Genomic DNA, 27,609 nt, shown 5'->3' with positions numbered 1-27,609 from the left:
CGTATCATGCTGGGTATGAAGAGGACTTCCCCCTATATATATATATATATATATATATATATATGGCTGTGTGATACAACGCGGACACCAATAGCAGGCTTGTTTCTATTTCGGCTTGGGATCAGTAGTGACAGGCACTTAGACTTTTCCGTTGTGGGGGCCGCTGCTTCTTTCGGATCTTCCGGAGACCAATGGGATTGTTGACGGTTTTGTATTTTGCCTCGTGGCATATCGACGGCACTTGTTTCGAACAGCGGGGAATTTCTTGGCCCTCTGCAGTCACGCTCTCACGACACCTCTGGCGTTCTGGATCCTTTCCAGTTGCTCGGCAGCGAGACAGCAGAGTGTCCGTCTGCGCCCTGCGATATCATCCGCCTCCGCGTCGGCTCAAAAAGTTCACGCAATTGATCAGCAGGAATCTGGTCGCCCACCGGCAACCGCAATTACGACTCTCTCTCCCGAACTGAACTCGGCGCTGTGATTCCCGTGGCTCTTCGCCTGGTCGTATGCATTCGACTGCCTTCTTCCCTGATCCCGTCTCCGAAGGCTTCTCAAATCTGTTTAAAATGTGCAACGCGTCACCGGGCATGCCCCGGTCGTCCACCTAGATGCTCTCGCGCGTAGAAAAGCGCTAGACGCCGTGGCACAAACAAGACAGAAAACGTATCTTCGGCAGAAACTCAGCAAACAACTGCTTTGTCAAGAGAAAGTCTCATTTCGCGACAACAATCCATGGTTTAATTGCGCTCTGTCCAAACGCTCCCCTCTTTCGCTCCGGAACAGCTCCGGCCGCTTTGCCGGCCAGCCGGCCCAACTGGGGGCACACGCGCCGCTGCAGCAATTTGCTTCTCCCATGCCGCTTTCTCGGGTTTTTCTTGAGTCTGTTCTTCCCACGTGGGCCCTCGCAAAGCAAACCTATTCTCCAGGTTCTTCACTAGAGAGGAGACTAGGAAGAGGGCGAAAACAGTGGAAACTTCGTCTTGCCTGTCGCCCGTCTCGTTAAGCTGTGCCCCGTGTCTCGCTGTCCGCTGTAGGTACACACCATTGTCTTGCCAACTTGCGATTTCTCCATCTGTTCTCCAGGTCAATTTTTGAGTGGCAGAACACAGAACCATCCGGGCGCCTTCTCCTCTCCGTGCATGCACGCTGCTGCGCGGATGAGGCAGAAATGTCAAGCACCTGAAACCGCCCCGGCCGTTCAATGTTCAGTTGCGCCACAGAGTGTCGAGAAAACGTCATGTTCTCTCCTTTCCTATTCCGTGGATTCAGAAGTCGTCTGCGAGTGACTGCTTTTCGTCCCGCCCTTTTCTCCCATACGTGGAAGTGGTTGCCTACTTGCTGGCCAATGAACGCTAGAGACGCTCTTCAGACCGGGAGTCGTCTTGGGACAGAACTTTAGAACAGAGAAGCTGAAGATTGTCTCGCAGTCGCAAATGCTAATGCGCCCTGGAGACTCACCAGGATATACACAGAGACCAAACAGTGAAAGGTCTCCTATTTGGTCCCCTGTCCCTCCTGTGTCTGCTCACCTCCCGTCTTCTCTTTTGCTTCCTTCTTTCTCCTGTATTCGGTCGTTTGCTCCTGTTCTACCTGCCAAATCATCTTCCGTCCTCTACTGCTTCGCCTTCTGTCTCTTTTCGTAGCAACTCTGCCCCTTGTCTTCTTTCATTTCCCTTCCTCGTTTTCTGCTTTTCTTGTCTTCCTCGTTTCCTGTTCACTTCTCCTGCCGCGTCTCCAGTGCCTTGCTCTTCTCCAAACCATGGAGGGTCGTGCGCTCTCTTCTCTGCACTCCTCCTCCAGCTCGCCTTCCTCTTCCTCGCGCCTTGTTCTTGGGGCGGGCGGGCGACTCACAGTCGCTCTTCTGGAGTGTCTCCCGCCTGATCCTTCATCATCTTCTGGTTCTGCTCGCCCTCCTTTTTCTGCTGGCCGTTTCTGTGTGTTAGAGAAAACGTCGTATGTTTGGCAAAGGCGGGAAAGAGACGCCGAAGCCCTCGTCAAAGAATTTGTGAGGAAGATGGAGTCTTTGCTTCTTGCGTACGCCCGCCGAAAAAACGCGTCGCAGACTGGGGAGTCGCACGCACCCCGAGGTACCGCTTCGCCGCCTCGGGTGAACGTGCAAGTCGGAACTGTACGTGCAGACAGGGTTCCCGGACGCTCTCTCGAGGAGCGTCCCTACGCGGAAACCAAACCCGGTGACGCCGGTAGCAGGATAAGAGGGCCGTAGGCATGAAGACGAATCATGTGACACAAGGAAACGGAAGAATTTCGTTTACGCTGCTCTGTGTGCGTGTGTGCTATGCTGTCTCGGTGCATACAAGCACACATTCGCAAATGCAGTATAGATATACACAGGTATGGGATTCTTTTTCCCGGTGTGTTTATGTAGTTTCCTTTCGGTGTATGTACACGATTTGGACGGGCGATGTACTATGGGGGGATTTGTTCACTTGTCTGTCGAGAGCGAGAAGAGGGAGAGTTTTTGTGTGCCACGTGGGCTGTCGCTCTCCTCCGAACATGCCTTGCGCTTCACCACGGCGATTTTTGGGTTTCGGGTTCTTCGCCGAACCGGCTTTGCCCGTTCCTCAGGCGGAAATGGACACCGAAGCTTGCCACTCTGTCCCGGATCTTCGACTGCTCTTTGCTGCTGACTCCGCCCCGACGCACGTTCGGGTTTTCCTGGAACCTGCTTACGAATCTTCAAATTCTTCGGACGCCCCGCCAGCTCGCTCCTTCTTCTCCCCTCCACTGCCGTTCACACCTCCTGCCTTCGACTCGCCTGCCGCCGGAAATCAACCCCAAGCCTCCAGCGTCATCCCCCCAGTGAACGTCGTCGTGTCGGAACCAGTCGCCTCTTCCTCGTCTGCCTCTTCCTCGTCTGCTGCTTCGTCTTCTCTTTCGTCTAGCCTCCCGCGGCTGTTTGTGTCTTCCACCGTTCCCAGGGCTGCAGAGTCGCAGCTACCTGTCTCTGATCTGTCTCCGGTTTCCATGAGAACGCCTCCGTCTCCCAGCGCTGGAGCTTACGGCGGACGAGATGGCAGGGAGAGCGCTCGGATCAGTCCGAGCGCAGGACGGAGAAAGGGAGAGGGATCCCTTGGCCTCGCCGTTCCTCCTGGATGCGGCGGTGAGCACGCGAACCCCGAAACGCGAAGCTGAAAAGCGCGAAAACTTCAGGCACGCGATTGTGAAGTTGTGTCTTCGTTCATTTGCAGCCGCCAGTTCAAATGTTTGAACGCTCTCCTTGTATCTACCCTTATACACATAGACAGGTAGACAGGTGTCTCCTTTTCAATGCCTCTGCATAAATGTATAGCGGCGTATTAGGTTCGATTGGGGAATATTCGCGACTCAGCGTTCGACTCGCCTGGCGCTTCTCCCGATCTGCCCACTGGCTTAGTAACGCACTGTTACGTACATGAACCTTCATGTATATACGCATATATATATATATATATATATATATATATGTACGTATATGTGGATTGAAATGTGTTTCGTCGTTTGTACATGCAGTGGTAGTATCGTCTCACGGGTCTAAAGCTGGCAGAAAATGTTCTCGCATCCCTCGATTTGTGGCATGCGGACAGTTGGGAGCCAGGCGCGGTTCCGGGATCTGATGGCGGCCGACAAGGGCCGTTTGGCTGCATGCACTGCGGAAGGCGCTCCGAGGCGCGTCTCTCTTGAGGAGGTAAGAGCCTTGGAAACGAAAGATGTGACACACTGGAGAAAAAGGGAGAATCCATCGGGTGTTTCCCCAGTGGTGCGTCGCTCGGATTTCGCACGCACGAAAGAAACTGGAAGTGTATTTGCTGTCAACTGTTTCGTTGTAGCGTTCCTACAGAGTGTGTCAACCCCACACGGTCGTTCCTTCCCTCGCTGTAACGCTTCGTTCTCTGTTCCGCTTCGCTCTCTCCTTCCTCGGTTTCTCCCTCTTCGCTTTTGCCTCTTTGCCTCACGGCTGTTGGGCCTCTCTTTTTTTTTTGTCGTCTTGCCTGTGTGAAGTCCAGTCTCCACCCAGGTGTCTGTACACCTCATGACTCCATACAACCTGCCGCGTCTGCCGGCGGCCTTTTCGCTTTCTGTCTCGAACTGTTCAGTTGTCCAAACACTGCACACGCGAAGACCTTTGGGTCGCCTTGGACGGCGCGGTTTACGACATTAGTTCGTATGTCTCTTTTCATCCTGGCGGTGCGCGGATTCTTGTGGACCACGCGGGGACGGACATCTCGGAGGTTTTCCGCCGCTACCACGCGTGGGTGAATGCGAAGCACATTCTCGAATACAACCAAGTGGGAGTCTTTGAAGGATAGGCTCAGCGAGAGGAAAGCGATGAAGCTGAAGCTGGTGCAGAAGGGACAAGGGGAAGAAGAGGGAACAACGACTGGGCAGAGAGAGGGAAAAGGAGAAGCGGTTGAGAAGGCAAACATGCCGCGGGACGAACACTGGTGGACGAAGCGGTGAAAAGGTTGACTTGTTGTGCATCTTATCTCCGGCTGTGCCAAGTCGGTCAAGCGAAGAACCAATGCTTCTTGCTTCGCAAGCAAAGGTCTCGTGGTAAACGGAAAAGATCAATGCGTTGTGAAATCCAACTTGTTTTTGAGGTTGTGGAGTTGGCTTCAAGGCGAACGGCCCCCACACAACGGACCTTTCGAATATCCATAAAAAATCACATATATATATATATATATATACAGAGAGAGATACGCACGAATACATGAGAATGTGTACAAGGAACTAACCTAGACAGAGTGCATGGAGCACTGAATTCGTACCTTTGTATATATATATATATATATATATATATATAATGTGTGTGTAGCGAGACAGAGCGGTACCATTTATATATATATATATATATATATATATATACATACATACATACATACATACATACATACATACATACATACATACATATTTGTCTCTCCAGCTGTATAGACTACACACGGCTTTGCACGAGCGAGGGATTCAACCTGAGGTGCCGAGTTGCTGGAAGTCTCGAGCTATGCCAGGTTTTTGCTTGTGAGGCGGCGTTTTGAGTTCTCGTCCTCAATCAGGCACTCTATTTAAATTTCAAAAGTATGAAGAGTCAGGAGCAAACGGTTGCCACTGAGTTTCCCTTAGGGGCACATTCAAATACTTTGTTGTCAGCAAGACGCCGAGAACCGAACGCACAAGAAAAGGCGTTCCATCACCAGGACCACAGTGGAAACAGACAGGATGCATCTGAGACAGTTCCTTTGTTGTTTCCCGCAGTTCTTTCTTCTCCCTCTTCGCCCTCGTCCAGTACTGAAAAATGAAAACCGAACGGCCACTTGTCCCTCTCTTGTTTCCCCGCTCTCCCACTTCTTTCTTCTGGGCGGAAAAACACTTCCCTCTGTCCTTCCATCTCTCCCTCAGCGTTTTCAACTTCTTTTCCTCTGCTTCCTTCTCGTGCTCCTCCCTCGTGTCGCTCCGCACGCTTTCTTCTCTGTAGCCTCCCTACATTTTCTCCCTTTTCCGGAGCCGCTCCGTCTGCTCTCCTTCTCCACCGAGGCAGAAGCAGAGACTGATAAACTCACAGCGCGGCGGCCTCTCGTCATCGGTCGCCGCTCTCTGTTGCCTTCGATGCTTCCTTTCCGGCACTCCTCGACGCGCGCACCTCTTCAGGTCCAGCGGGGGTTTCCTCTCCTTTTCCTCTTTCTTCTGGGTCTCCCGAGGATTCTCTGGGTGGTTCGGCGCCTTCTCGCATGTTCGCTTCTCCGGCCTCCGGCTCGCTGCGACCCGCCCCGCGCTCTGCCTCTTCTTCAGCTTCGCGCCTAGCGTTTCCTGTCTCTTCCTTCGCCTCTTTCTCTTCAGTCGCGCCTCCGCTTTGTTCGCCCCCTTGGGATCCCGACGCCTTCGAGTTGCGATTCCTTCTCCACACAGCGCGAGAGAGAGACGAGGCAACCGAGGTCAAAGTGTCTCCTTTCTGCATCCGCTCGGAACTAGAGCACGGATTGCTCTCCTCACGGTCTCCACTCCCAGCACCGGAGGTTGTTCGCTCCGGAGATTGGGGGGGAGGCGTCAGCGAGAGATCAGCTGCAGTGATGACTCGGGCCTCGATTTGCTCCTCACTGTCTTTCTTTGAGCGCCGAGAGGACATGTCTCCTGCACGCCTCGCAGACGCGCCAGGAGCCGGCGGGCTCTGCCGCCCGGCGTCTCCGTCCCCAGTCACAATGACCGTCGTTTCGCTTCCCAACGCAGCCCCCGTAATCTTCAAGTTCAACATGGAGTAGATCAGGCGAGCCTGAAAAAAGACAGCGCGAGACAGATGGAGACAAACTGGTTCCACACATGTAGACAGAGACAGCGAAGGCGCACTGGGGGGAAGGGACGTCGGCAGATCGCCTTATTTTCTCGTGGGCATCGCCCCGCACTCGACCCGCAGAGAAAACGGAAGGATTTAGTCGAGGTTTCACATCCGGAAAACTGCCTCAGAGACGCACGTCTCTGCGCATCTCCACCAGAGATCCTCGTGCATGCAGCACAGCAAAGACACATCCCGATTTGCTGCAGCCCCCTCCCAACACACATCGCTGCGAAGAGCAAAAAAGGAAGAGCCACTCACGCAGAAAAATATAGATGTGCATGCAAATACCATATTCATATACATAAATGTGTTTATATATACATACATATATATGCGACGGGAGGATGTGCCGCTGAGCTCTTACCCGGCAGCATGCACTCTTGAGGCCGGATCGAATGGCAACGCCTGGCTGGGACGCTTTCTCGCAGATGCCCTCGGCGGCTGCAGTGAAGATCAGCTTGTGGTTCGAGGAATGACCCCACAGATACAGTTGGTTGTTAGCTGAATCCGGCAAAGAGACAGCGAACACGATTCTCGCCAGTTCACCCTCCCGAGGGAGCATTCACGTCGACCGCGCCCAGACAAAACGGGTGCCAACATTCCAACAGAGAGACAGAGGGGGAGGAGGAGGAAACCGCAACGAGATAGAGCGAAGGATGGCACGACGGCAGACACATGACCCACAGATGGACACAAATGTGGAAGTCGCACATCGACGGACGCCGCAGAGAAAGCGTTTGAAGGATCGATGATACGCAGACGTTGGTGCCCGTGACCGGGTTGAATGCTGATCGAGTCAGAAAAAAGTAAGCCTCGCATGCAACGTCGGCGATATAGTTACACGCGTAGAGTAAAAATAGATATATGTAGGCGTGTGAGTCCAGACGTAGGCAAATTTTCTCGAAGGAGACAAAAATGATTCCTGGCGAGATTCGACTCATAACAAAGTCTACTGCGTTGCCTTTCTCTATTGGGCGGCGAGGGAGAGAGGTGCATGCATCCATGAAGGCACGCGGAAGTACAACGCAAGACGCCGACCCAGATGAAAGTGGAAAGAAAGGATATCAAGATGCCCTCGAGAGTCACCTGTGATACTTTGTGCGGTGTACAGACACCCCAGCGGTGGCGTACAGTCCCTTTCGAAGATGACTCTTCACTTTCTCTGGGACGCCGAGACAAACCAGATGTGTCCGTTTGGACGAAAACGCCTTCCCTTTCCTTTGTTGCACCCAAAGTGGTATCTTCCTCTGGATACTCATCCCGCGTTACCGTTGTGGTGACGGAGGTAAAAAGGCCGAGAAAGCGCATGCATGCTTACGTGTGATGCATGCAGAGTGGCGGTACCCGCATGCGATTTTGCTAGCTCGCGATCGCAACTCTCCGAGTTTCACCATCTGGAAGAGACCCGTACAGACATGAGACATCCGCGCCGCTGTCTAGTCTCTCTTAGCGCAGTAGGGGCGAAGAGCCTTTTTTCTCCTCTGTCATCGAGGCTCCAGTTTAATGTCCCGTCCTCCTCTCTCTGCTTCCCGAGATGCTTCCCTCCCCACCATCTCCGTCTCCGTCGCCCCAGCTTTCCCTCGACTTGTCGTGGCTGTTCTCCGCGTTTTTTCTCACCTCTCTCTCTGTGTCTTCCTCTCACTCTTCCTCCCTCCCGTCCAGCTGACCTCTCAGGCTCGGTCCCTCTTGCCTCTCCTCCCGGTCGTCTCCGCTTGTCCCCGAGAGGCACACGTTATCTCTCCTTCTCTCTTCTCATGCATTCCTCCTTCTCGCTTCTGTCTCCTCCATTCGCTTTCTTTTTCTTTCTCTTTCTCCTCTCCCCCGCTCTCACCTTGGGAACGCTGAGGCGCGTTTGGTGCCCGGGCACCCCGCATTGACCCGCGAGGTTGTCTCCGAGGGCCCAGAGCCGCATGTCGTGAGTGAGCAGAATTGCGTGGCGCGTCCCCGTCGCAATCGCCACAACCGGCGGCAGACTCTGCCCAGTCGAATCCTTCAAATTGAGTGGCTCCGGCAGCGTCATCGGCGCCATAGGACACGCAGCAGCTGAAAAGAAAAAGCCAGTTCAGTGCACTACACCAATCAACTCGTCGCGCCCTACAGCTTCCGCAAAGATACCGAGACAAAGAGAACACAGAAAGAGAGGGCGAAAGAGAGGGAGGAAAAGGGAGAGAGAAACGAGAAAAAGAGAAGGGGAGAGAGGACGAATCTGGATTGTCAGGTCTCGCAACAGCCGCAGAAATGGAAGAAGACTTCGTTTCCGTGTAAAAGCTGGACGCAGCCGTCCGGAGTCCAGTGTCTCGGTGGAGCCTTACTTAGCTCGCCGTACGTGCCGTCGCCCCAGCCGTATACCTGGCCATCGTCTGCATGCAGAACAAACGAAGACAGAGAGCAAACAGACCAGTGGGAACGAACGTCCAGCGTCTCGCTTCATGCCTCTCCGGTCTTTCCTCTTCAGTTCAATCTGGCGATGCACGATCGATCACGCGGCTCTCCCTCTCTCTGCTTGCTTGACTTCTTTGCGTGCGCACCTCCGTTAGCTAGCTCCCCTTCCATCCGCTGTCCTCCAGGGGGGGGCTGGGAGGAATTTCGCGTTTCGCGATTTCTCCAGGCTCACCAGTTAGAGCGAGGCCAAAGTGTTTGCCGATGGCGATCTGCACAACGGGGATGGGGAAGAGGCAAAGCACCTCAGGGGTTGCGTGGAAGTTCGCAAAGAAGGTGTCCCCCCAGACGAGGAGATGCCCAGCCTCCGTGACAGCCATCGTCTGCTGAAAACGGGCGGCGATGACTCGGCACGCATCGACGGGAAAGTGACCGCAGCCGAGAGGGAGTGGCAGGCGGATGCGCACCGGCGAGAAGCGACACAGGCCGCTGCCGTCGCCGACGCAGTCCGCCGCGCCCCAGGCGAAGACGAGGCCCTACGAAGGAAAGGCAACGCCGAAAGGGGGGAGATGGGAACCCGCCACGGAAAGGACGAAAAACGAGGATGCGACAGCCAGGAGTGAAAAGCAGGAGACACGTCGAGACGCGCGGTGGCGGAGGGTCGTCGAGACGCGCGGTGGCGGCGGGTCGTCGACACGAGCGAGAAAAACACGCTGCGCAGAGTCACCTCCGGGAAAGGGGAGCGCAGCGAGAGTACATGCGAAAGCGAGCAAGAAGCGAGACAAATCCAGTGCTGAGACTTTTCTCTGTGATGTGTGCCAGGCAAGGGAAGCAACACAACGCGAAACCCTTCCCTTCTGAAACACCGCACACGCTGCATGCCGTTCGACCGGGCGCGTGCTCCTGTCTCTGCCTCTCTCTTCTCTTTCCGCCATTCTCACTCTTTCCTTCTCTCTTTCGTCCGCAGGTTCTCTTCTGTGTCTCACGTTCTCTCCGTTCCTCACCTCTGTGGTCAGGGCTACAGAGTGGTAGTCTCCGCATGCGATTTGCTGGACGGCGAGCTGGCTAAGGCTGCCCTCGACTTTCTGCGGGTGGTTAACAATCTGGCGCTCGTAGCCGAGGCCGAGCTGTCCATACACCCCTTCGCCGTACGCGTACACATCGCCCGAGTCTGCGAGGAAGAGCGCATGCTGTTCCCCGACGCAGACGTCGACGATGCGCACGTACGCGAGGGAGCTCACGACGACCGGTTGCAGGAGTGCGGCGTCGGCGGCCTTGCCCGAGGAGTGAACGGGCGCGGGTAGCCGCGAAAAGGGACCAGGCACTCCGGAAGGCGCCGCGCTCGGGCGCTCCCCTCCAGGGCCGGAGCCGCCGGGGAAGTAAAAGTTCAGAGGGTTGCCGGCGAAAGCCCCAGCGCCGCTGTGCCGGTAGGAGAGCGACGCGTCACGCCCCGCGGGCGCGGAGACATCCACCGGCGACGAAGCGCCCTCGGCAGAGGCGCGCAGCGCCGTTTCCAGAGGATCCTGGTGGGCGATCAGAGGCTTGCCGTAGATGAAAATCAGCGTGCGCGTGTCCCGGAAAGGAATGTCCTTAACCACTGAAAAAAGAAAAGACACTTCAGAGAGGGCGGATACACGAGCTAAAACGCAGGCGACAAAAGACGCGGAAAGAGAGGCAGGGTGACAACGCGGAGACGCACGGGAACGGAACGGAGAGGGGCAAACAAAAAGAGAGGAGGAAACAAAGGGAGGAGGAAACGGATTGGGTATGCATGCATGAGACAAGGCATGTCGACAGGGCCGCGCGGGGCACAGCCGGGCGCGTTCACCAACCGGAGGGAGACGGCGCGGAAGAGGAGACAGAAGGGAACACCAGAGAGGAGGGAGAGAAAAGAGTGAAGTGGAGACAGACAGACAGACAGACGACACAGAAAGTCAAACTGGCAACGAGACGAAGAAGAGTGAGACAAAAACGTGGAAGACGCAAGATAGAAACCACGGGCGCGCGAGCAGACAGCGAACGTTAGGAACGGCGAGGACGTACGGCTGTCTGTGGAGAGAACCGCAGTATATTCCTGAGTTACCGCCTGCGACGCCGAGGAAGAAGACCGCATATTGATCGGCCATAACAACGAAAAACTTCCATGAGATTTTAAAGGCGCGGAAACGCCAGCGCGGCGCGACCACTCGTCAACCTTCCTGCCGGATCTTTTTGTCCACCTCCTTTCCGAACCCTCTTCTTTTATTCGAATCTTCGTTCCTCGGAAGCCTTTTCCTTGCGCAAAGCGAGGTGCTAACGCTAGACACATAACACCACCTTTGCTCTGCGTTCGGTCCTATCTCCCTTCTTCATTCTCTCCGCCTATCTCCATTCTTCATTACACCTGTCCTCGATACGCCTCTCACAGCTTTCTCTATCCCGTCTGGCTTATCTCCATTTAGATTTCTTTCCATAGCGTAACATATATATATAGTACATCAAAATAAGTCGATATGCATATAATCGTAAATATCCGTTATATATGCACATCCGAAGCGATATATACAGAAGGATTGGCATAGACCGCTGCCCAAGTGTAGACGTGAGAGAAAGATTCGTGAAACTGCTCACCTTCTCTTCTTCTGGGGCCCTCCTCTTGGCGAAGGGATTGAGGCGCCTCATCGCGCCCAACTCCCTTCCGCCTCGTCAGAGAAAGGCGCCGTCTCGCTGGAAAGAGAAAGAGACAGCTGAAGATGAGGAGACAGCAGCCGCTGTTGGGGACAACAGACGCTCTCAGATCCTCTTTTCCGGTCCAGGAAGAGAAGCGGTGTGCGGCGTCAGGGGACCAGGGAAGAAAAGGAGAGCACTCACAAAGGCAGGGAGAAACAACGAAGACAAGGAAGCAGCAAAGCACGATAGTGGGCCGTACAGAGAGGAGGAAGCGGAATGTGGAAATGGACTTGGGATCTGAATAGGAAAACCTCCACAGAAACGAAAGAGGGGGGAAGGAGAGAAGATGATCCGAAGCCCGCTGGTTCGTTCCTAACACGCCCGATGCTCGCGCGGTACGGATCCAGAAAGAGAAACGAAGAAGCGGCTCTACTTTCTCGCAGGTTTTTGGGTGTATCAGCACTTGAAAGGAAAAACCGCAATGCTCTAGGTAAGCGGTTGGCTCATGCTCAAAGCCAGGACGGACACGTCGAGCTGGAAACTTTCTCAGCTGCACGTACATGTCAACGGGGAACGAGGTAGAACGCTGCCAGTCGGGAACTGAGGTGTCCGTACACCGCACCCACCCGAGAACAGAGCAAAAAAGGGAAGCAAAGAAAAGCCGGAGGGCTGGAAGACGGTGCTTCCCACGCGTTTTTTTCTATAGGCAGAAAACCCAGACAATGGACGTGAAGACACAACGATGGACTCTTCAGTGCGAAGCGAGTTGTGCGTCTTCTCTGGCAATCAGAGTCGCGGAAAACGTGGGGAGTCTTCGTGCTCCAGTAAGACGAGGCGTGCTAGAGGACACTCTTGCCTCCGTTCAGGCTTTTCGGCCTCGGTTGAACGACACACTTTGGGGGCAAAAGGGCGGCCGAGGAGGAGCATTAGGACGAGATGAGAGACAGAAAAAAGAAACAGGAGAGAGGGCCGAGCACGCCGAGCGCAAACAAGACGAGAGGACGAGGCAAGAAGATGAAGAAGGAAATGAGGCGGGAGACACCTGAGCAGACGGGGGAAGGCGCAGAGGATAGTGCCTCGAAGACCGAGTCAGGAAAAACCGGCGAGTTACAGCGAGAGGACACGAGTGAAAAACAGGCAGACGGGCGGAGGGTAGAGTTTCGGGAAACCCCAGGAGAGAGCGAGAAACGAAAAGCATGCACAAAGAAGCTTCGAGCTGACGCGTAGACCACAGAAAAGCGTGGAGATGTGAAGACGAAAGGCGCCAACACAGAGAAGGAAAAGGACGAAGGCGGGCGCGGGAAGTAGCGAGGAAACCCTTCTTGAAGGCGTGCATGCGACCGCGAAGACGAAGCAAAACAGAACCAGACAGGGCAGACGAGAGGGGTTCGGGAGTAGATGAGAACAGTCGAGTTGTTTGTGTTTGTCCCTGGACGAGACAGAAAAGTCGACGAAGCGCCAAGCCGCGGACTCTACTGAGGTGGAATCAACCCCCAGAATGAGGCAGGAAGGAAGGTCTGGCGTATCAGAGAAAGTCCAAAGCATCTGGAATCTAGTGTGTCTTCTTTCGGCGATGGCGTGTGCGGGAAAGAAGCGCCGATCCGCTCCTCTCTTGTCCTCGTCCAGTCTCTTCTCGTCCCTCTCGGGCAGGACGCCGGGCTGCGACAGCCGCGCTGAGGATCACCTGTGTGTGTGAGCGGAAAACTATGGAGAGAGGAGGCTTGGGCGAGGAGTCAATCGAGGCAGTGCACTGGGCTTGTTCTTCATGCGTTCCAGAGGACAGAATACGCCGTGGCGGGGGCTGAGACTGCGAGCGAGAGACCCCAGAGCGAGCAGCTAAGCGAGAAAGAGAAAGGGAGGAGAAAGGAAGGAGGAAGAAGACCAGAAGAAGTCTGGAAGGAGACCAGAGGAAAAGGGGAGAAGGAGAAGAAGCTTGCTCACTCTGCCTTTGTCTTGTGCTCTGTTGGAGGAAGTCGAGGCTCGCCACCAGGCAGAAGACACTGAGTTGCTTGTCTGAGAGGGGTTCTCTTTTGCTCTCCGCCTTTTCACGCGCGTGCACTCGTGACACCTTTTCGCAACCTGCACAGACGACCTAGCTAACTGTCCTTCTTTCGGTGGATCTCGCAACTCCCTCCGCCGTTTCCGGATCTTCTCGCCTTTCCTTACGCTGTTCAAACAGCAGAGCACAAGAGGAGGAAAAGGAAACGAGGCTCTTTTCTCCCGTTCTTTTTCCGGTTTTTCGGGCAGGCGCAGCCTCCCTCGCTCCTCTCCGGCGCGCGCGAAAACAAGCAAAATCGCGCCGGCGATAGTGTTGCGGGTGAAATCGGCTTATATACCGGAACATGCAGGGCTCTAGCCGACCGCGGGAGACAGAGAAGAAAAGCTAAGAGAAAAGAGACAGAGGAAAAGAAGGCCTGGGCTCGCTCCCTCGATCTTTTGTGGGGCACCAGCCAGCGAGGCGTTTTCTCTGGGAACGCTTCTTTCTGTCCGTCGCCTTCTTTTTCTCTGTCAAATTGTCGTCTAGTTCGTTTTTCGCTCTCAGATATACCGGACACTGCAGAGAACGAGTGAAAAGTAGCTCGTTTTCGGCGGTATATACAGCGCAGCGTCGCTCTCTTCGCCTGCATGTAGCGACAGAGATCTTCATCGTCGGAACGGGAAAAAGAGGATTCTCTTCTCTTCTCTGTTCGCCTCATTTCGCGATTTGGTCAAAAACGAGAAGGCGACACTCTCCGCCGTCTCAAAACGAAGGTTTTTCCCTCTCGAAAAGCGCCTTTTCTCTTCCGGCCCCAGGGCCTCCGTCGTCAGCGATTTTTCTCGGGCCGTTTGTCCTCGCTCTCTGTTGCTCTCTTCTCTCCAACTTCGCTCTCCCGCTATTTCTTTGCTTCTCGCTTTCTCCCCTCGTCACCCTTTCCCGTCCCTACTGTGCATCTCCACCGCACGTCGTCGTCTCTTCCTCGCTGCCGGCTTCTTCCTCGCTTTTCGAGGTTTCCACATTTGTTTCTCCTCTTTTGTTTCGTGTTGTTTCTGTGCCTCTCTCGCTCTCTCTTCCACGATGGCGTCCGAAGAAGGGGAGACTGCGGCCTCGCAGAAGATGAGTTACCTCTCGCCCATTGCGTCTCCGTTGCTGGACGGGAAGTCCCTGCGAAGGAGTTTGAAGCTTATTCAACTCGCCGCCGACCGAGAGCGAGCTGCGCGCGGCGGAAAGCAGAGCAAGGAGGCAGAAGGCGGAAAGAAGCCGCAAGGAGGGAAGAAGGGAGTTAAGCTCTTGCGCCGCGGAGTTCACGAAGTCACAAAATGCCTGCGGAAGGGCGTAAAGGGCATCGTTTTCTTCGCCTCTGACGTGTTCCCCATCGAAATCATCGCGCACTTACCCATTCTCTGTGAAGAGAAAGATGTGGTGTACGCATACCTGTGCAGCAAGAAGACACTCGGCCACGCTTTCCGGTCCAAGCGCCCCGCGAGTGTCATCATGATCACCCCCGGAGAGGAACAGCCGGAGGCCGACGGAGAAGACAGTGAAGAAAAGTTCGAAGAAGTCTACAAGAAAGTCGCGAAACTCGTCAGAAAGAGCAATCCTTACTTCTAAAGCGAGATCGCCACAACACGATGCGCCATAGACTTGTCTCTGTTGGTGTCTATAGAGATGCGGAGGCGTGTGCGCAAAGATTGATGTACATCGGTGTGTATGGAGACACCACTGTACGCAACGGTGGATGATGGGGTGTCGACAGGGGGAAGGGTGGGTGGGTGGATATCCACAGGTATGTAACGCAATCTTATATATGAAGCATCGTAGGGACTCCGCCAGGATCCGGAGAGAGAGAACTTGAAGGACAGTTCGGAGGATCCGGGTCATTCGACGTTCTGCTCGGTTTCTCCGCAGGCAGCGACCAGGAGGGATCGTGGCACAGTGGTGGGAGCCAGGTGGCCCGAGGTGTACGTACACCTTGAATCTGCCTTTGTCGTTCCTCTCTCAGCCTTCCTCGAGTGAAAGGTCCGCGTTTCAGGAAAATATTTTGAGCCAGCGAGAACGTTTGCCCAACTGACATGCTAGCCACTTTCGCTTGTCGCGTTGCCGGCTGTCCGGGTGTACGTGCACGCGCGCCAAACCCGCGTGTAGCCCCGCAGCTGCTTTGTTCTGTGGTGTCTGTACACCTCAGCCGTCTCCAACAAATATACCTGTCTCTGGCCATTTGTGCAGCAGAGTCTTGTTCTGCAGTCTTGCGGTGTAGCTGGCCTCTTGGCTTCTGCTTTTCTTCGCTTTTCCTGTCTTTTCTCTCTTCCTCGCTTCTGCGTCTACTGGAATCTGCACCGTGCGTGAATGTGCTGGTCTTCTAGAAGAGACCTGGATTGAGTAAAAGATGAAATAATCGCCGCTCGACGAGTCACCAGGACTGCTTGCTCTCGAGGCATCTCTCTGGCTTTCTCTGCCCCTCGCCCTCCCTGTCTATCGCCTTCCCAATGACAAGTGCCTTTCTCGAACCCTGAAGAAGACAAGTCGCACTCTCGTTTCTCCCTTTGCTTCTCGGTTCACACAAAAAAAAACCGTACAAATAGCTTTGTATCTCTGAGGATGCATAGATCGATGTAGTTTGTGTGCTGCTGGGTCCCCACCTGCTTTCGATACGAAAGCTCTCTCTCCATCTCTTCGTCGCTATGTTTTACGGTATTTTGCACGGCCTGCCTTCCCTCGGAAAAAGGGCGAAGCACTGTGGCTGACACAGCACAATTCGGAATTTTGCATATGCAAAACCGTCCACACGCACATCCAAACGATTTAGGCGACTCCTTGTACTACTGTTCCGTCTACCCCCTAGCAAATAACGATTCACGTAGAAAAAGGCAAACCAGAATCTATAGGACGAAGGCGAGCGGGTTGAAGGCGAAGCGAGAATGTGGATTGTTCAACACCGACTCTCCAGGGAGTCCGAGCACAGCTGAGTGTACGAAACGGGAGGCGAAATGGGAAAACAAATACCAAATCGCGCAGTCCTCGATGAAGGAAATCAAAACGACAACCAACTAGTTTCGACAAAAGAACCTGCCAAACAACAACAGTTCTTTTCCCGTTCGAGTGACAACATGCACGATCTGTTGGGTGGTGCAACGTGGTCATGTGGCCTGGTGAATGCAACACATAGGCAAAGATACATACACATGTGTGTAAATGCTTTTATCTACATATGTATGTGGGATGCATGGACGTACAGTTGCAAGCAAACAATATATATATATATATATATATATATACGTATCCATGCGTAAGTATGTCCACAATGAACAGAACAAAGGCTAACAACGCCTTGTGAATCGGCCCCATGAAAGCGGTAAGAGCATGGACACAGAGGGGGGACGTTGGAAAGGGCAAGATACGCCAGTGAAAGGAGCAAAGAGATAACGCGGCAAACACCTGCGTGTCTCTTTGGAGTGGGACTCGTGCAACGGCCGTAACATGCGTCTACCTATACATGCAATGGTCTCTCGCCGGTATTTCTGTATCCATCTGAACTGTTCTTAGACACCCCCATATGCATACAGATACGCCTCTAGTTAGGATTTGTGGAGAATAATCGGACGTGAGGGATCGAAAGATTCGGGGTCGTCCTCGTGTCGAAAGTGAAAGAATGGGAGTTCTCCATCCTGTTTTTTGCGGCCTCGAAGGCAGGGAACTTAAGGAAACACCGGTCTGGCCACATCGGCCAGGCGGAGACTCGTGTAGGTGTCGACAGTGAGCACAAGTCTGAAAAAGCACAGTCGTTTTTTTTATGAAATCTTGAAACGCTTTCCACAAGCGCTCCCCCCCCCTCACACACACACACACACGCCCCGGGACAGTTTTCTCGCTCTGGGTTTGTGCTGTTCACGAGCGGCAGCTCTGTGATGAAAGCAAAACGAGAATGGATCAACCCGTCGTTTTTTGTAGAAAGCGACTGCGCCGTCTAGGAAGCTCTGCTGCGGACAGGAGTCAACATGCAATCGAATCCTTGTGGTTTCTTTCCGCCACGCTGTCTTCTCTGCTCTAGATCCCCTCTTCTTCTCAGCCTCCCCTCTTGTTCATACCTGTCGTGCTGTGCCTACTACACACACCCCGTGCACTTTCTCTCTCTCCCCCTTCCTCTCGGTCTCTCCCCCTTTCTCTCTCCCTTTCGTGCAGCGCCTGTGCGTGAAGACTGCCTCCGCCTGGATGCGATCACGTTCCCAAGCGCTCGACGCAACGCGCCTCTACGCAACGCGCCTCTACGCAACGCGCCTCGCTCTGAGTGTGGGCAGAGAGAGCCGGGTGACGACCGCCGCGTGCACCCTTGGAGCTCCCCCTGGGGATTTGCTTCTCTCATCCCTGTCCTTCCTCCGGCTGTCTCTGTTCTCTTTGCGGTTTCCTCAGACTTCGAGAATCACTCGGATGTGCGTCGTGGGACGCCTCAGGATGTCCATCTTGCCTCTGGCTCTGAAGAACGGGCGTTTCATCACTGGGCCGTTGTTGGCGGTGATGGATTTGATTCTCGGTTGGAGCGTCTCTGCTCCAAAAGCGTGAATCGCGTTTGCAAGCGCAGACTGAATCGTCTTGAAGACCTGGAAGGCAGGCCGCCGCGGAGAGGTGGCAAGGTGCGCGAGAGCTCGCCCGATCGACATACCCTTGATCTCTGCCAGGACGCGCCGCGTTTTAATCGGCGAGAGACGCTGATAGCGCGCCTCCGCCCGCGCGAGACGCGGAGCTGGAGAGACACCTGGGGCGATGGGGGGTAAGAGCGAAGCCGCGGCGCCGGGCTGACGCGCAGGGTGGGGGCGGAAGGTGTGCATCGGCACCGGCAGACGCGGCGGAAGGTACGCGGGGGAAGGCTCGAAGTTGTCCACTTCCACAGAGAGAAATCCGGGAGAGGAAGAGGAGAGGTCAGCAGGCGGGTCGCCGCCGGGAGGAGCCAGCGCAGGCAAGTCTTGGTGAGTCGCGTTCAACCGAGAAGAGGAAAAGGGAGAAGAGGAAGAAACCAGAGAAGAAGCGAAAGAGGGGGACGAAGGGAAAAAGAAAAAAGAGAAAGTGGTAGAAGGGGCGAAAAATGTGGCAGAGGAGACGGACCTGGAGGCAGAAGAGGAAGACGACGGAGAAGAAAGAGAAGGGACAAACGAAGAGGGGAAAGACGAAAGAGAAGACAAGAGAGACAGCGATCGTGAGGGCAAGTGTGGACGAGGCCGAGACGGGAAGGGGGGATCGGGTGGCCTGCGAGGCGCAGGAGACGACGGGGAACAACTGGAGAAGACTTCTGGACATCCGCAATGATGCAGGGCACCTCGGCGTACCGACGACAGACGCAAGGAGGAACGACAAAGAGAGTGAGGTACCAAAGCAGAAACCGAGGAGGGCGATGGCCGGTGCGGAGGAGCATCCTGCGGAGATGACGACGCATCAGCTCGAGAAGAAATTGACAAGGAACGCAGTGGGAAAGAAGAGAAAGCAGCTCTACGGAGACAGGTTCGGCCGGTGGAGAGGGGACCCAACACGGATGGACGCCGCGGACACGGTGTACCTACACTCGCGAGAAACGCGGTTCCGTCCCTCCTGGTGAAGTCTCCAGAAGAAGCTGGCCATCTCACCGTTTCGGCTCCCGGCTGCTCGGCGAGAGCGGAGACAGATCGTCGCCATGGACGAGGGAGAAGAGGAAATCCTCTCTTCTCTCTTCGCCTCTGCAACTGCCGCCTTGTCTGACGCTCTCGCCACAGCCTCTCACCGTCTCCTGCGGACCAGGCGGGCCCTTGGATACCGCAGCACCAACTGCTTCTCTCTTCTCTCTCTCGCCTTTGCGCTCTTCCTCCCTTTTCTGCATCCGCCTGCCTGTGCGTGCTCGCAGCCAATGCTGGCAGCTGAGGAACTCCCTCACATACGCACGAGACACTTGGTCTGGGCAGCGCTCCGTTCATCTCTCTCCGTCTCCGCCGCGGAGCGACGGAGAAGAGACAGAGGGGCGAGAGGGACGCGAGGGGCGAGGATGCAGAGAGGCCGGAAGCGACGGGCAGTGGCTGTGAGGGCTGCGGAAGGCCAAGAATGAGGAAGAGAGAAAGAAGATGATTGAGTGAAACAGAAACACCCCTCATCCTCCTCCGCCATCTTCCCGTTCGCGTTTCGTCTTGCCCCTCTCTCTCTGTTTGCTGTCACACTCGCAGTGCGCTCTTCTGAATTCCGTTGATTCTTCGTCTCTGACCAGCTCGAGTGTCGTCTGCGGTTTCGCGGCAAACTCAAAAAACAGGAAGGAAAGGCAGGAAAAGACCACGGGAACGGTGTCTCTTCCGATTCACATCCTGAGACTGCTGTCCCACATCTGACCCTGTGCGAGTCGAGAACCGTGGAAGGCGTCGCGTTTCGGAGCTCCTCGAGCGGCGCAGAAGTCTCCTGTTTGGGCAGTCGAGTTTTGTCTTTCCTGTCTCCTCTTCCTTTCTGCGCTGTCGAACGACGAGCTCACAACGAGCGCCAGCCGGAGACTGGGGCCACGCAGGGAGCGAAAACGCCAAACGCCGTTCTCTCCTCGAATTCGGACCAGGAAGAGAAACGGAAAGAAAGAGAACTGCAAAGGCGTTAGAGCACCGAGAGAGAGACGCGGTAAGAGGCCATTTCGCCGCCAGTTGCGTTCGCGTCAACGGGACAAAACGAAGAAGCCGGAAAACAGAGCACAATCGAAGACGGAGAAGGCGTTCCTTCCGAGAGGAAAGGTGACGACGCGAGAGAGACTTCTCTCTTTCTCGCCGTCTGTCTGCCTCCTGCGTTTCTTCTCCCCCTTCAAGAGTGAGAGGACACACTCGCGGCAGAAGGTTCCGGTGTCGGAACAGAAGGCCGAGCACACACGCGTGTCTTTCGCTGAGGCGCCCTGTGGCAACCTCGACCCAAGAGAAAACGAGAATCTCGACTTTTTCCCCTTGTACTTGCTCACTTTGTTCGCGTTCTTCTTCTCCCTGGCTCTTTCACGCCTGCGCTGTGTCCTCTCGTCCTTTTCTCTCGGACCCTGAGAGAGAGACAAAGAGCGCAGAGAGCCCTCGTTGGCGGGTGAGCGGACAGTCCCCCAGGGAAAGGACCGGACGGCGTCGATCTTCGAACCGCGCGTGCAACCTTTGCGGGAGTGAAAAAACTGCAGCATGCGGTGTCCTTTCAGGGCTGAGGCGTTTTGAGAGCGAGCGACGTGGAGAAGACACTGTTTTTATTTAAAGAAGAGTGTCTCTTTCGCTCTCGCCTCTCTTCTTCCCCTCTCCGTCGTCCACTCGCTCTCCCCTCCTCTCCCTGTTTCTGTCTCCTCTCTACGGTGACACGGAGGGGTCTCTTGTCGCCGAAAGGGAGACAAAGAGCTCTCTCGGACTTTCTGTCTTTATCTTTTTAAAAGAGAAGTTATGTCTCCCGTTTCCTGTGTGTGCTTCTCAACGCTTCTTTCTTCGTCGATTGCCTGGGATTCTGCCCGGGCAAACACAGAGAGCGCGGGCCGAGCGAGGCGAGACAGGAAAAGGTCCTGCAGAATCAGCGAGCATTGGGCCGCGATGTAGGAGCAAAAACGAAAAGAGAAGAAGGGAGCGAGCGTGTGGTCTGTCTCTCTGGGTGGTTCTTCGCGCGGGTTGTCACGGGTTTTTCTCCCTCTTCCTCCCTTCTCTGGCCAAGTCTTCCTCCCCTGTCTTCTCTCTCTTCATGCTGGCACTTCCCCCTGTGTTTTCGGCACCCGTCTCCTCCCTTTCTGTGCAGCGCTCTTTTCTTCGTCTTCCCGTATATCATGGAGGGCCCTGTCGTTGTCTGTCGATACTTTTCTTTTCTCGTCTGCGTTTTCTTTCCTCTCCTCTTCTCGGGCGGCGTCTCCGCTCTCGTCTCTGCCCTCAGGGCGCCGTCCGCTTCGCCCCTCGCGACGATCCCCGGTCCCACACATCTTCCAGGTGTACGCACACCTTCGCCTCCGCGCCCCCACACCACTTCTTCGCCTCCATCTTCCCTTTCGCCACCCACCAGTACAAATGCCCCGTTGAGTCAGCAGCATGGCGGGCCTGCGAAGAATAGCGGGGCTTCCTCGTCCCTCAAGGACGTGGCTAGCGCCCCGTGGTCAGGTGTAGATACACCCGAAGCTGTGCGTGCACGCGACGCTGCCCAGGAGAGGAAATCTGCGTCGGGTGTCTCGACACCTCAAATTTTGTCTCCCGTTCGGCATCACGTCGAAACGCCGGACGCCTTGCCCAGTCCATCTCAAAAAACGGTCGACAGAAAGGGTCCGTCTTCGTTTTCCTCTCAGTTCGGACCTTTCTCTGAAACCGAGACACACAGAAGATTCGCCTCGTCGTTCTCGACCTTGCTGCCGACGCGCGGTCACGCATGGCTGCCAACTCAAGGTCTCTTCCAGGCCTCCAGCGACCCGGACAACGGATGGGGCGTTCGCCTTTCGTTCCGCTATCCTTCTTTCTCTTCGCTTCCCGCCTCTGCTGCCTTCTCTCTCCACGCCGGAGGCAGGCGAGGGGACGCAAAGGACCCGCAAGGGAGTCTCCTCATTCGAGACCATGCAGGAGACAGCGCAGATGCACCGCCCCTAGGGCAGGGAGAAAAGACGCACAGAAGTGGAGGAGGCGCGAGCGTCGGAATGCGCTCATCGGAGGCAGCCGGTGTGCAGCCCACGGCGCCCACTGGAGACGCAAACGAAGAAGACAGGAAAGAAGAGACACCCGGACGGATCAAGGAGCAGACAGTGCATGGCTCCCATGCGAACGGGGACGCCTCTGCTGGCATCTGTGCATCTCCGCCCATTGCGCAAGGGGCGCCTGAACGCGCTGTCTCTCCTCTAAACGGGATCCCGGGAATCCCGGGGGACAGCGCGGAGGGCCAACTTTATTCTGTCTCCTTCGCCGCCCCCACCGATGAGCTGTGGGGACAAGACGTGGTTGTCTGCATGCACTGGGTACAGCCACCTTCCTCCTCTCTCTCTTCGTTTCCATCGCTTGCTTCCTCAGTGGCTCCGTTTAACGGAGACCCTGCAGAAGGCTTCACGTCTGCGGAGTCGGCAGAGACACCGAGGGAGGCAAAGGCGCCAGGGGGCGCAAGGTCACAGGAACGGCAGGCGAATCGACAGTCTCTGGCAGTCGCGTTCGGCCGAGTCCCCGACGGCTGCGTGTGGGGTCGGGAAAAAGACAGCGGGGCCCGCGGCGGAGGCAGCGCAGGAGACAAGTGTGCAAAGCCCAGAGTGGAGATGGGTGTTCAGGGAGGTCGGGCGCACAGACACGGTGTGGGTCGTCGCGAAGCTGTCGCTGCGAGAGGCGACGTCGCAGGGCTCGTCTCCACAGAAAACGAGGACGTTGGAGACACGAACCGAGGCGAGAACGGGACGAGGGGGCCTCTGCAGTCTTCTTCCTCTTCTCTGTCGCTCCCGGTTTTGCATGCAGCGCCCAGTGTCATGTCCCTCAACGGGAACTACGATGTCCATCTCGCTCTCCCCCTTCGGCTCGCTCCCCCCCGTGGCGCCTCGAGGCCGCAGGGTGACCCTCCGTCGGTTCGGGTGTCTGCGCATGCAGATGGAGAGGACGTCTGTGGAGCCTCGTCCTTCTGGAGAGGCCCGGAGAGCGTCGAAGGCACAGACGAGGGCCGAAGCGCGCGAGTGGGGACGGGAAGAAGAAAACACACTCGGCGATCCCCCGGCGCGCGGCACACGGGCGCGGGCGTCTTGGCAGGTGGCACGTGTCGCGACGGAGCCGACGAGGGTCTGACGGCGTCTCTGGAGCGGACCGACACCGGCGCGGAAGCGGGAGACGGGCGGTGGGCAGAGCGGGACTCGTCTCGAGGCGTGGAGACGCAGATGAGAGGGTCGGCTACGTTGCTGAATAGCGAACAAAGACTTCGGTCCGTTTCAGGGTTCCGAGGAAGCGAGTCTTCCCGCGGAAAACGGTTTACCAAGGCAGACATCAGGGAAGCGCTCAAGGCGGCTCTCGTGGTAGTGAAGACGAAACTGTCAGGAGGGTGTGAGGGTCCGTACTCCAGTCAGGCTCTCGCTCTGACGAGTTTGCGCGCCTCGTTGCCGCTCGCAGGGAACCGCATGCGGCAGGTCGGAGAGGGCGGAGAAAATACAGACAGGGAACGAAAGGTCGAACGCGACGCCGGGCGTGTCGAACGGGAGACCCCAGCAGGAGACAATAGTGAGAACGGAAGAGAATCGACGGCGAGGCACGCACCGTCGGCCAGAGAAGACACTTTCGTTGACGTCTCGGTTCCTCTCGCTCTGTCGATCAGTGGCGAGGATCTCCCTGTGGAACTAGCCCTCTGTCTGTACACCAGCCGCCTCGACACTGACCCCGTTTCCCTCGGAATCGTCCACTTGGGCGCGCCTCCACCGCTGTCCCGCCCCGTTCTCGCTTCGTCCGTGCAGGCGGGCGCAAACGCAGCAGGCGAAACCGGCTTCTCGCCGGGTCACGAAGGGCCGCAGCCTGGAGAGACCGCGACGCCACTTGGAGAACGCAAACCCGATGCCCCGGAAGCTCCGGAGGCCGGGGGACCTGTCGCCGCGATTTCGGGAGACGGCGTCCCCGCCAAAGTCCTCAGGTGGCTCACGACGCAAGTGGACCATCTTAACTTTGTGCGAAAGGACAAGGCCTCAGAGGAGACAGTGGAGACACCTCGCCCCGCGGTGGCGATGGCAGCCTCGCAGGCGCGCGGCGGCGGCGGAGCGGCGGGCTTGGGCGAGTCCTCGTGGTGGGATCGAGCTGTTGCGTTTGTCGCGCCTTGGGGAGGCGCAGAGACGTCAGACCGAGACTCTGCCGCAGGCGCGGCCCCAGACAGTCCATTGGCAGTGGCGAGCGAGGAGGAGAGAGACTCCGAAGCAGACGGATCGCCACCCTTCGCCAACTCCGAAGGCCCGTGGGCTCTATACGCCCCCTTCGCCGTTCTCGTGGGCGCTGCCGCCGGATACATCCTCACACTTCACTGGCAGGCACGGGCCAAGATGCGCGAAGCGCGCGCGAAAACCTGCACTGGCCCGTGTTGCTCAGGTAAGGAAATCGCGCGAAAGGCAAGATCGGGGCAGAGACTCCAAGACAGCACATACACAACGGCAGAGGGGGGAAAAGCGTTTCCTAAGACGCGGACTCTCCCTGTGTGTGAGAGGTGCGTCTGCTCTGTGTGTGTCTCTGTCTCTTTTGTCGCTCTGCAAGGTGGGCTATCAGTGTCCTGGCATTCGCATTAGGTGCTATCGTTTCCTCTGCTGGTGTGCTCTCACCTTGCAGAAGCACCTTCCGACTTGCTGGCAATTCGGTCGTCTCTCCGCGCCACCCATGCGCTGTCGTGCGCACATCTGTCCGCTTCTTCGTTGTCCTCCGTCGACGAGGCACGGTCCAGCGACGGACGAAGTCGCCGACCAGGCAGGCGGCCGAAGTCTTCTTCCTCGCAAGCCGCTTATCCTTCCTCTGATGTGTTTGAGTCGACTTCGCCCTCGTCGGCCCGAAAACACCTTCCCTCTGGCTCTGCTCGGAAAGCCCGAAAGGGTCCACGCGGTCTGCCGGCGGAATATGTGACGCCGAGTCGAAGGATCTACGAGACGCTGTGGGGCGGCGAGGAAGACACGCCGGGTGAAGGGCGACAAGACGGAGAGAGAAGACTCGGCGGCGAGGCTGCTTGGAACTGGGTGGACGACGAAGCGACTTTCAGTGGACGAAGGAGGGGGAGACACGAGCGGCGAATCAGAGACTCCGACACCGCAAGATGGCCAATCTCCTACTAGACAAAATGCAGAGAACGTCGCTGAGAGAAAACTGGAGTAGTCGAACCACGCCAGCGTGCGTGTCGTATTCGTTGCAATGACTGAGCCTTCCTAACACGCAGCCGCGCACATGTGCACCACGCAGACGCATGCGTTTTCCTACGGAGAGCGTAGCAGATAGACACATATGGATTTTTTGGAGACAAGCGCGAGGTTTGGGAACGTGTGGTTTCCGTGCCGTCTTTGAGGGCGCCCGAGATACGGCAGGAACACGGTGCGGTACAACTATATCTATATATCTTTATCTATATCTCCATATATATATATATATATATATATATTACACTATGTTTGTGGTACGTGTATCGGCGCTGGCAGGCGGTGGACTGGCATTCGCTTGTTGAGCAATTACTGGCCTCCGTGGGTTGTCTGTGGTGGAGAGGAGCACGGGGTGAACGTTGTGTGTGTCCGGTGTGTCTCTGCTGAGAGTAAAGAGGAAACGCAGAATGATCCTCTGATGCCCCATCTTGTGCGAGCACTGGAAAAGGAGAACGGCGGTGGTGCTGCAATGCAGCGTGCGCCAGGGTTTCATAGTGTATGCACACTCCCTGTGTGAGCGACGGCGAGTGCTGGGTCCACGCCTGTCTTGTGGAACGGTCATTTCTGACAAACCTGCCGGGGGAATCAGGGCATGACTACGCAGCCTTTCTGTACAAGAAGATGTGATTTCTTTGGTTCTCAATGCCTTTCTTTCGTCAATCTTACCGACGTGTTCTTCCGCGTCTGCGGCCCTGTGTGGTGTCTGTTCGTCTTTTCGCGTCTGTTCGTCGTTTCGCGTCTGTTCGTCTTTTCGCGTCTGTTCGTTTTCTGTTCCTGTCGGTTCGGTTGTTGTGGGCGTTTCAAAGAACCTGCCCGAAACTGCTTGGAGGATAGAAAGGAAATGTTCTGCACTCTCTTCGTCTCCCCCGTTTTCATCCACGTCTTCGTGTCTGAAGGCAGAGGCAAGGCCTATTGCCGGAAGCCCTTGCAACACAAAGACATCGGCTAATAGCTAGTCGACGATAGGAGTTCACTCGCGCTTTCTCCCACCCGTTCATCACGTTTATGGAACCCGGGTTCGCACATTCTTTGCGAGGGGTAACAAAGATCGCCTAGCGGGGTCAGGGGCACACGTCTGGTTTCTGAGACGAGCTAAATCCGCGCCATCGTCTGCAGTCTCCTCGTATATGGCGAGCCAAGAAGATCAGCACCACCGTTCCAGTGCCAGAGGACGACGGGACGCTTCGCTGTTTATGCGATGAGGCAACACGTTTTCTTCGTGTGCGGTGTAAGCGAGAGCTGGAAGTGTAACTGGGAGGGGGCTGATATAAAAACGAAGCACACAAAAATGCTGCAGGACGCAGCGACGCAGTTGCAGCCACGACAGCTTCTTTTGGGTTGCCCGTTCCGAGATACAAAAATCCTTGAGGGACGTGTGGATTGTGAAATCAAACTGATCCCTTCAAGATAGAGAGGCGGAACTGCGTGGCCCCTGTGTGTGCCGCGGTGTTACCAAATCTACAAAAACGGTCCCACGTGTGCGATGCAGTTGGAGGTTTTGCAGCACTGAAACGGGTTCCGACACGACTTCCCGCGCCTCCCCAAAGTCGAACAAGGGCGCCCCAAACAAGCATTCAACATGCTTTCCCCCGTCTTCGCTAAACAGTGTGCGTAGAACCGATAACCGTGGTAATAACCAGTGCTTCTGACTGGAGCTGGTTGAGCCTATCAGAGGGATTCCCGGTTAGAGGCTCATGTGTAGAAACGTGTTTTTGTGCATGAAGGTTCGTTCCAGCGCCTGCTTGAATAGAAACCACGAGCGGCAAGAAACGGCGTTTGCCACACCATCGTTTCTATTGCAGGCTAACAGCAATACCACCAGGAGAGCGACATGCCCCTGCTAGACTCTCTCAGTGTGTCTCGTGGTTGGGCACCTTGTGTGGTGAACCTCTTGCACAGCTGTCGATACCCGTGGCTGCCTCGCTTTTTTCGGTTTCTGCATTCGGAGCGCTGACGACAGCGCGCGCAGAAGCGGCGCTTCAGCATGTACAGCAGTGCGGGGACGAAATGGAGTCGTACCGGGAAGGCCAGTGACGCCCGTGACAGAAGAGCTCTTTTCCCGTTCCAGAGTCTCGTCCTTTCGGCGCTCTGGTGAGTGGACCACAGTCCGCAGCCAAAGGAACTGATTCCGCGCGTGTGCTGCAGCGTCTATCCGGTACCTCCCTGGTGGTGTCTGTTGCCATTCCTTGCAACAAGGCCAACCCGTTTCGTCCCAACCATCATTAGCAGTCGGTAAGAACGCAGTACTTTGAAGAAGACTACATAGAATGTCTCTCGTGCGTTGAAGAGCAAACAAATGCTCCATGGTTTCCCGGGCCCGGTCCTTACCTCGCTCGCGTGGACACACCGGCCGGGTTTGCTACGTGGTCATATAGTGCACCGTCCGTTTTCCGGAACCACATGCAAGGTCGAAATAGGGAAGCTTCTCTGGGCGCTTCTCCCCAATTGTTTTTGCGCGTGTAGACT

The 27,609-nt window shown here is 55.9% G+C and overlaps 5 protein-coding genes across 5 annotated transcripts; 3 read left to right on the top strand and 2 right to left on the bottom strand.

The window, feature by feature from the left end:
* Nucleotides 1-2,514: 2,514 nt before the first annotated feature.
* NCLIV_056850 (hypothetical protein) lies at nt 2,515-4,307 on the top strand (the record flags this gene model as incomplete). The annotated part of the gene is made up of 3 exons (XM_003885240.1): nt 2,515-3,121; nt 3,585-3,685; nt 4,095-4,307. 3 exons carry the CDS (start codon nt 2,515-2,517, stop codon nt 4,305-4,307), a joined length of 921 nt encoding a protein of 306 aa, XP_003885289.1.
* A 1,268-nt stretch (nt 4,308-5,575) lies between these two features.
* On the bottom strand, nt 5,576-10,833 carry NCLIV_056840 (putative regulator of chromosome condensation domain-containing protein; the record flags this gene model as incomplete). Its single annotated transcript, XM_003885239.1, has 8 exons — nt 5,576-6,265; nt 6,693-6,829; nt 7,647-7,722; nt 8,160-8,371; nt 8,641-8,688; nt 8,943-9,243; nt 9,712-10,304; nt 10,791-10,833. The coding sequence occupies 8 exons, from the start codon at nt 10,831-10,833 to the stop codon at nt 5,576-5,578; spliced, it is 2,100 nt and encodes a 699-aa protein (XP_003885288.1).
* Nucleotides 10,834-14,411: 3,578 nt separating this feature from the next.
* On the top strand, nt 14,412-14,945 carry NCLIV_056830 (putative 60S ribosomal protein L7a; the record flags this gene model as incomplete). Its single annotated transcript, XM_003885238.1, has 1 exon — nt 14,412-14,945. The coding sequence occupies one exon, from the start codon at nt 14,412-14,414 to the stop codon at nt 14,943-14,945; it is 534 nt and encodes a 177-aa protein (XP_003885287.1).
* A 2,792-nt stretch (nt 14,946-17,737) lies between these two features.
* Nucleotides 17,738-19,176, bottom strand: NCLIV_056820 (putative 50S ribosomal protein L22; the record flags this gene model as incomplete). Its single annotated transcript, XM_003885237.1, has 2 exons — nt 17,738-18,431; nt 18,947-19,176. 2 exons carry the CDS (start codon nt 19,174-19,176, stop codon nt 17,738-17,740), a joined length of 924 nt encoding a protein of 307 aa, XP_003885286.1.
* Nucleotides 19,177-21,096: 1,920 nt separating this feature from the next.
* Nucleotides 21,097-25,065, top strand: NCLIV_056810 (conserved hypothetical protein; the record flags this gene model as incomplete). Its single annotated transcript, XM_003885236.1, has 2 exons — nt 21,097-24,337; nt 24,572-25,065. The coding sequence occupies 2 exons, from the start codon at nt 21,097-21,099 to the stop codon at nt 25,063-25,065; spliced, it is 3,735 nt and encodes a 1,244-aa protein (XP_003885285.1).
* Between the last annotated feature and the right edge of the window lie 2,544 nt (nt 25,066-27,609).

This window comes from Neospora caninum, chromosome XI (genome assembly GCF_000208865.1).
Source record: "Neospora caninum Liverpool complete genome, chromosome XI".
Lineage (NCBI taxonomy): Eukaryota > Apicomplexa > Conoidasida > Eucoccidiorida > Sarcocystidae > Neospora > Neospora caninum.
The sequence above is the reverse complement of the archived record's forward strand: the minus strand, read 5'-3'. Positions and strand labels throughout refer to the sequence as shown.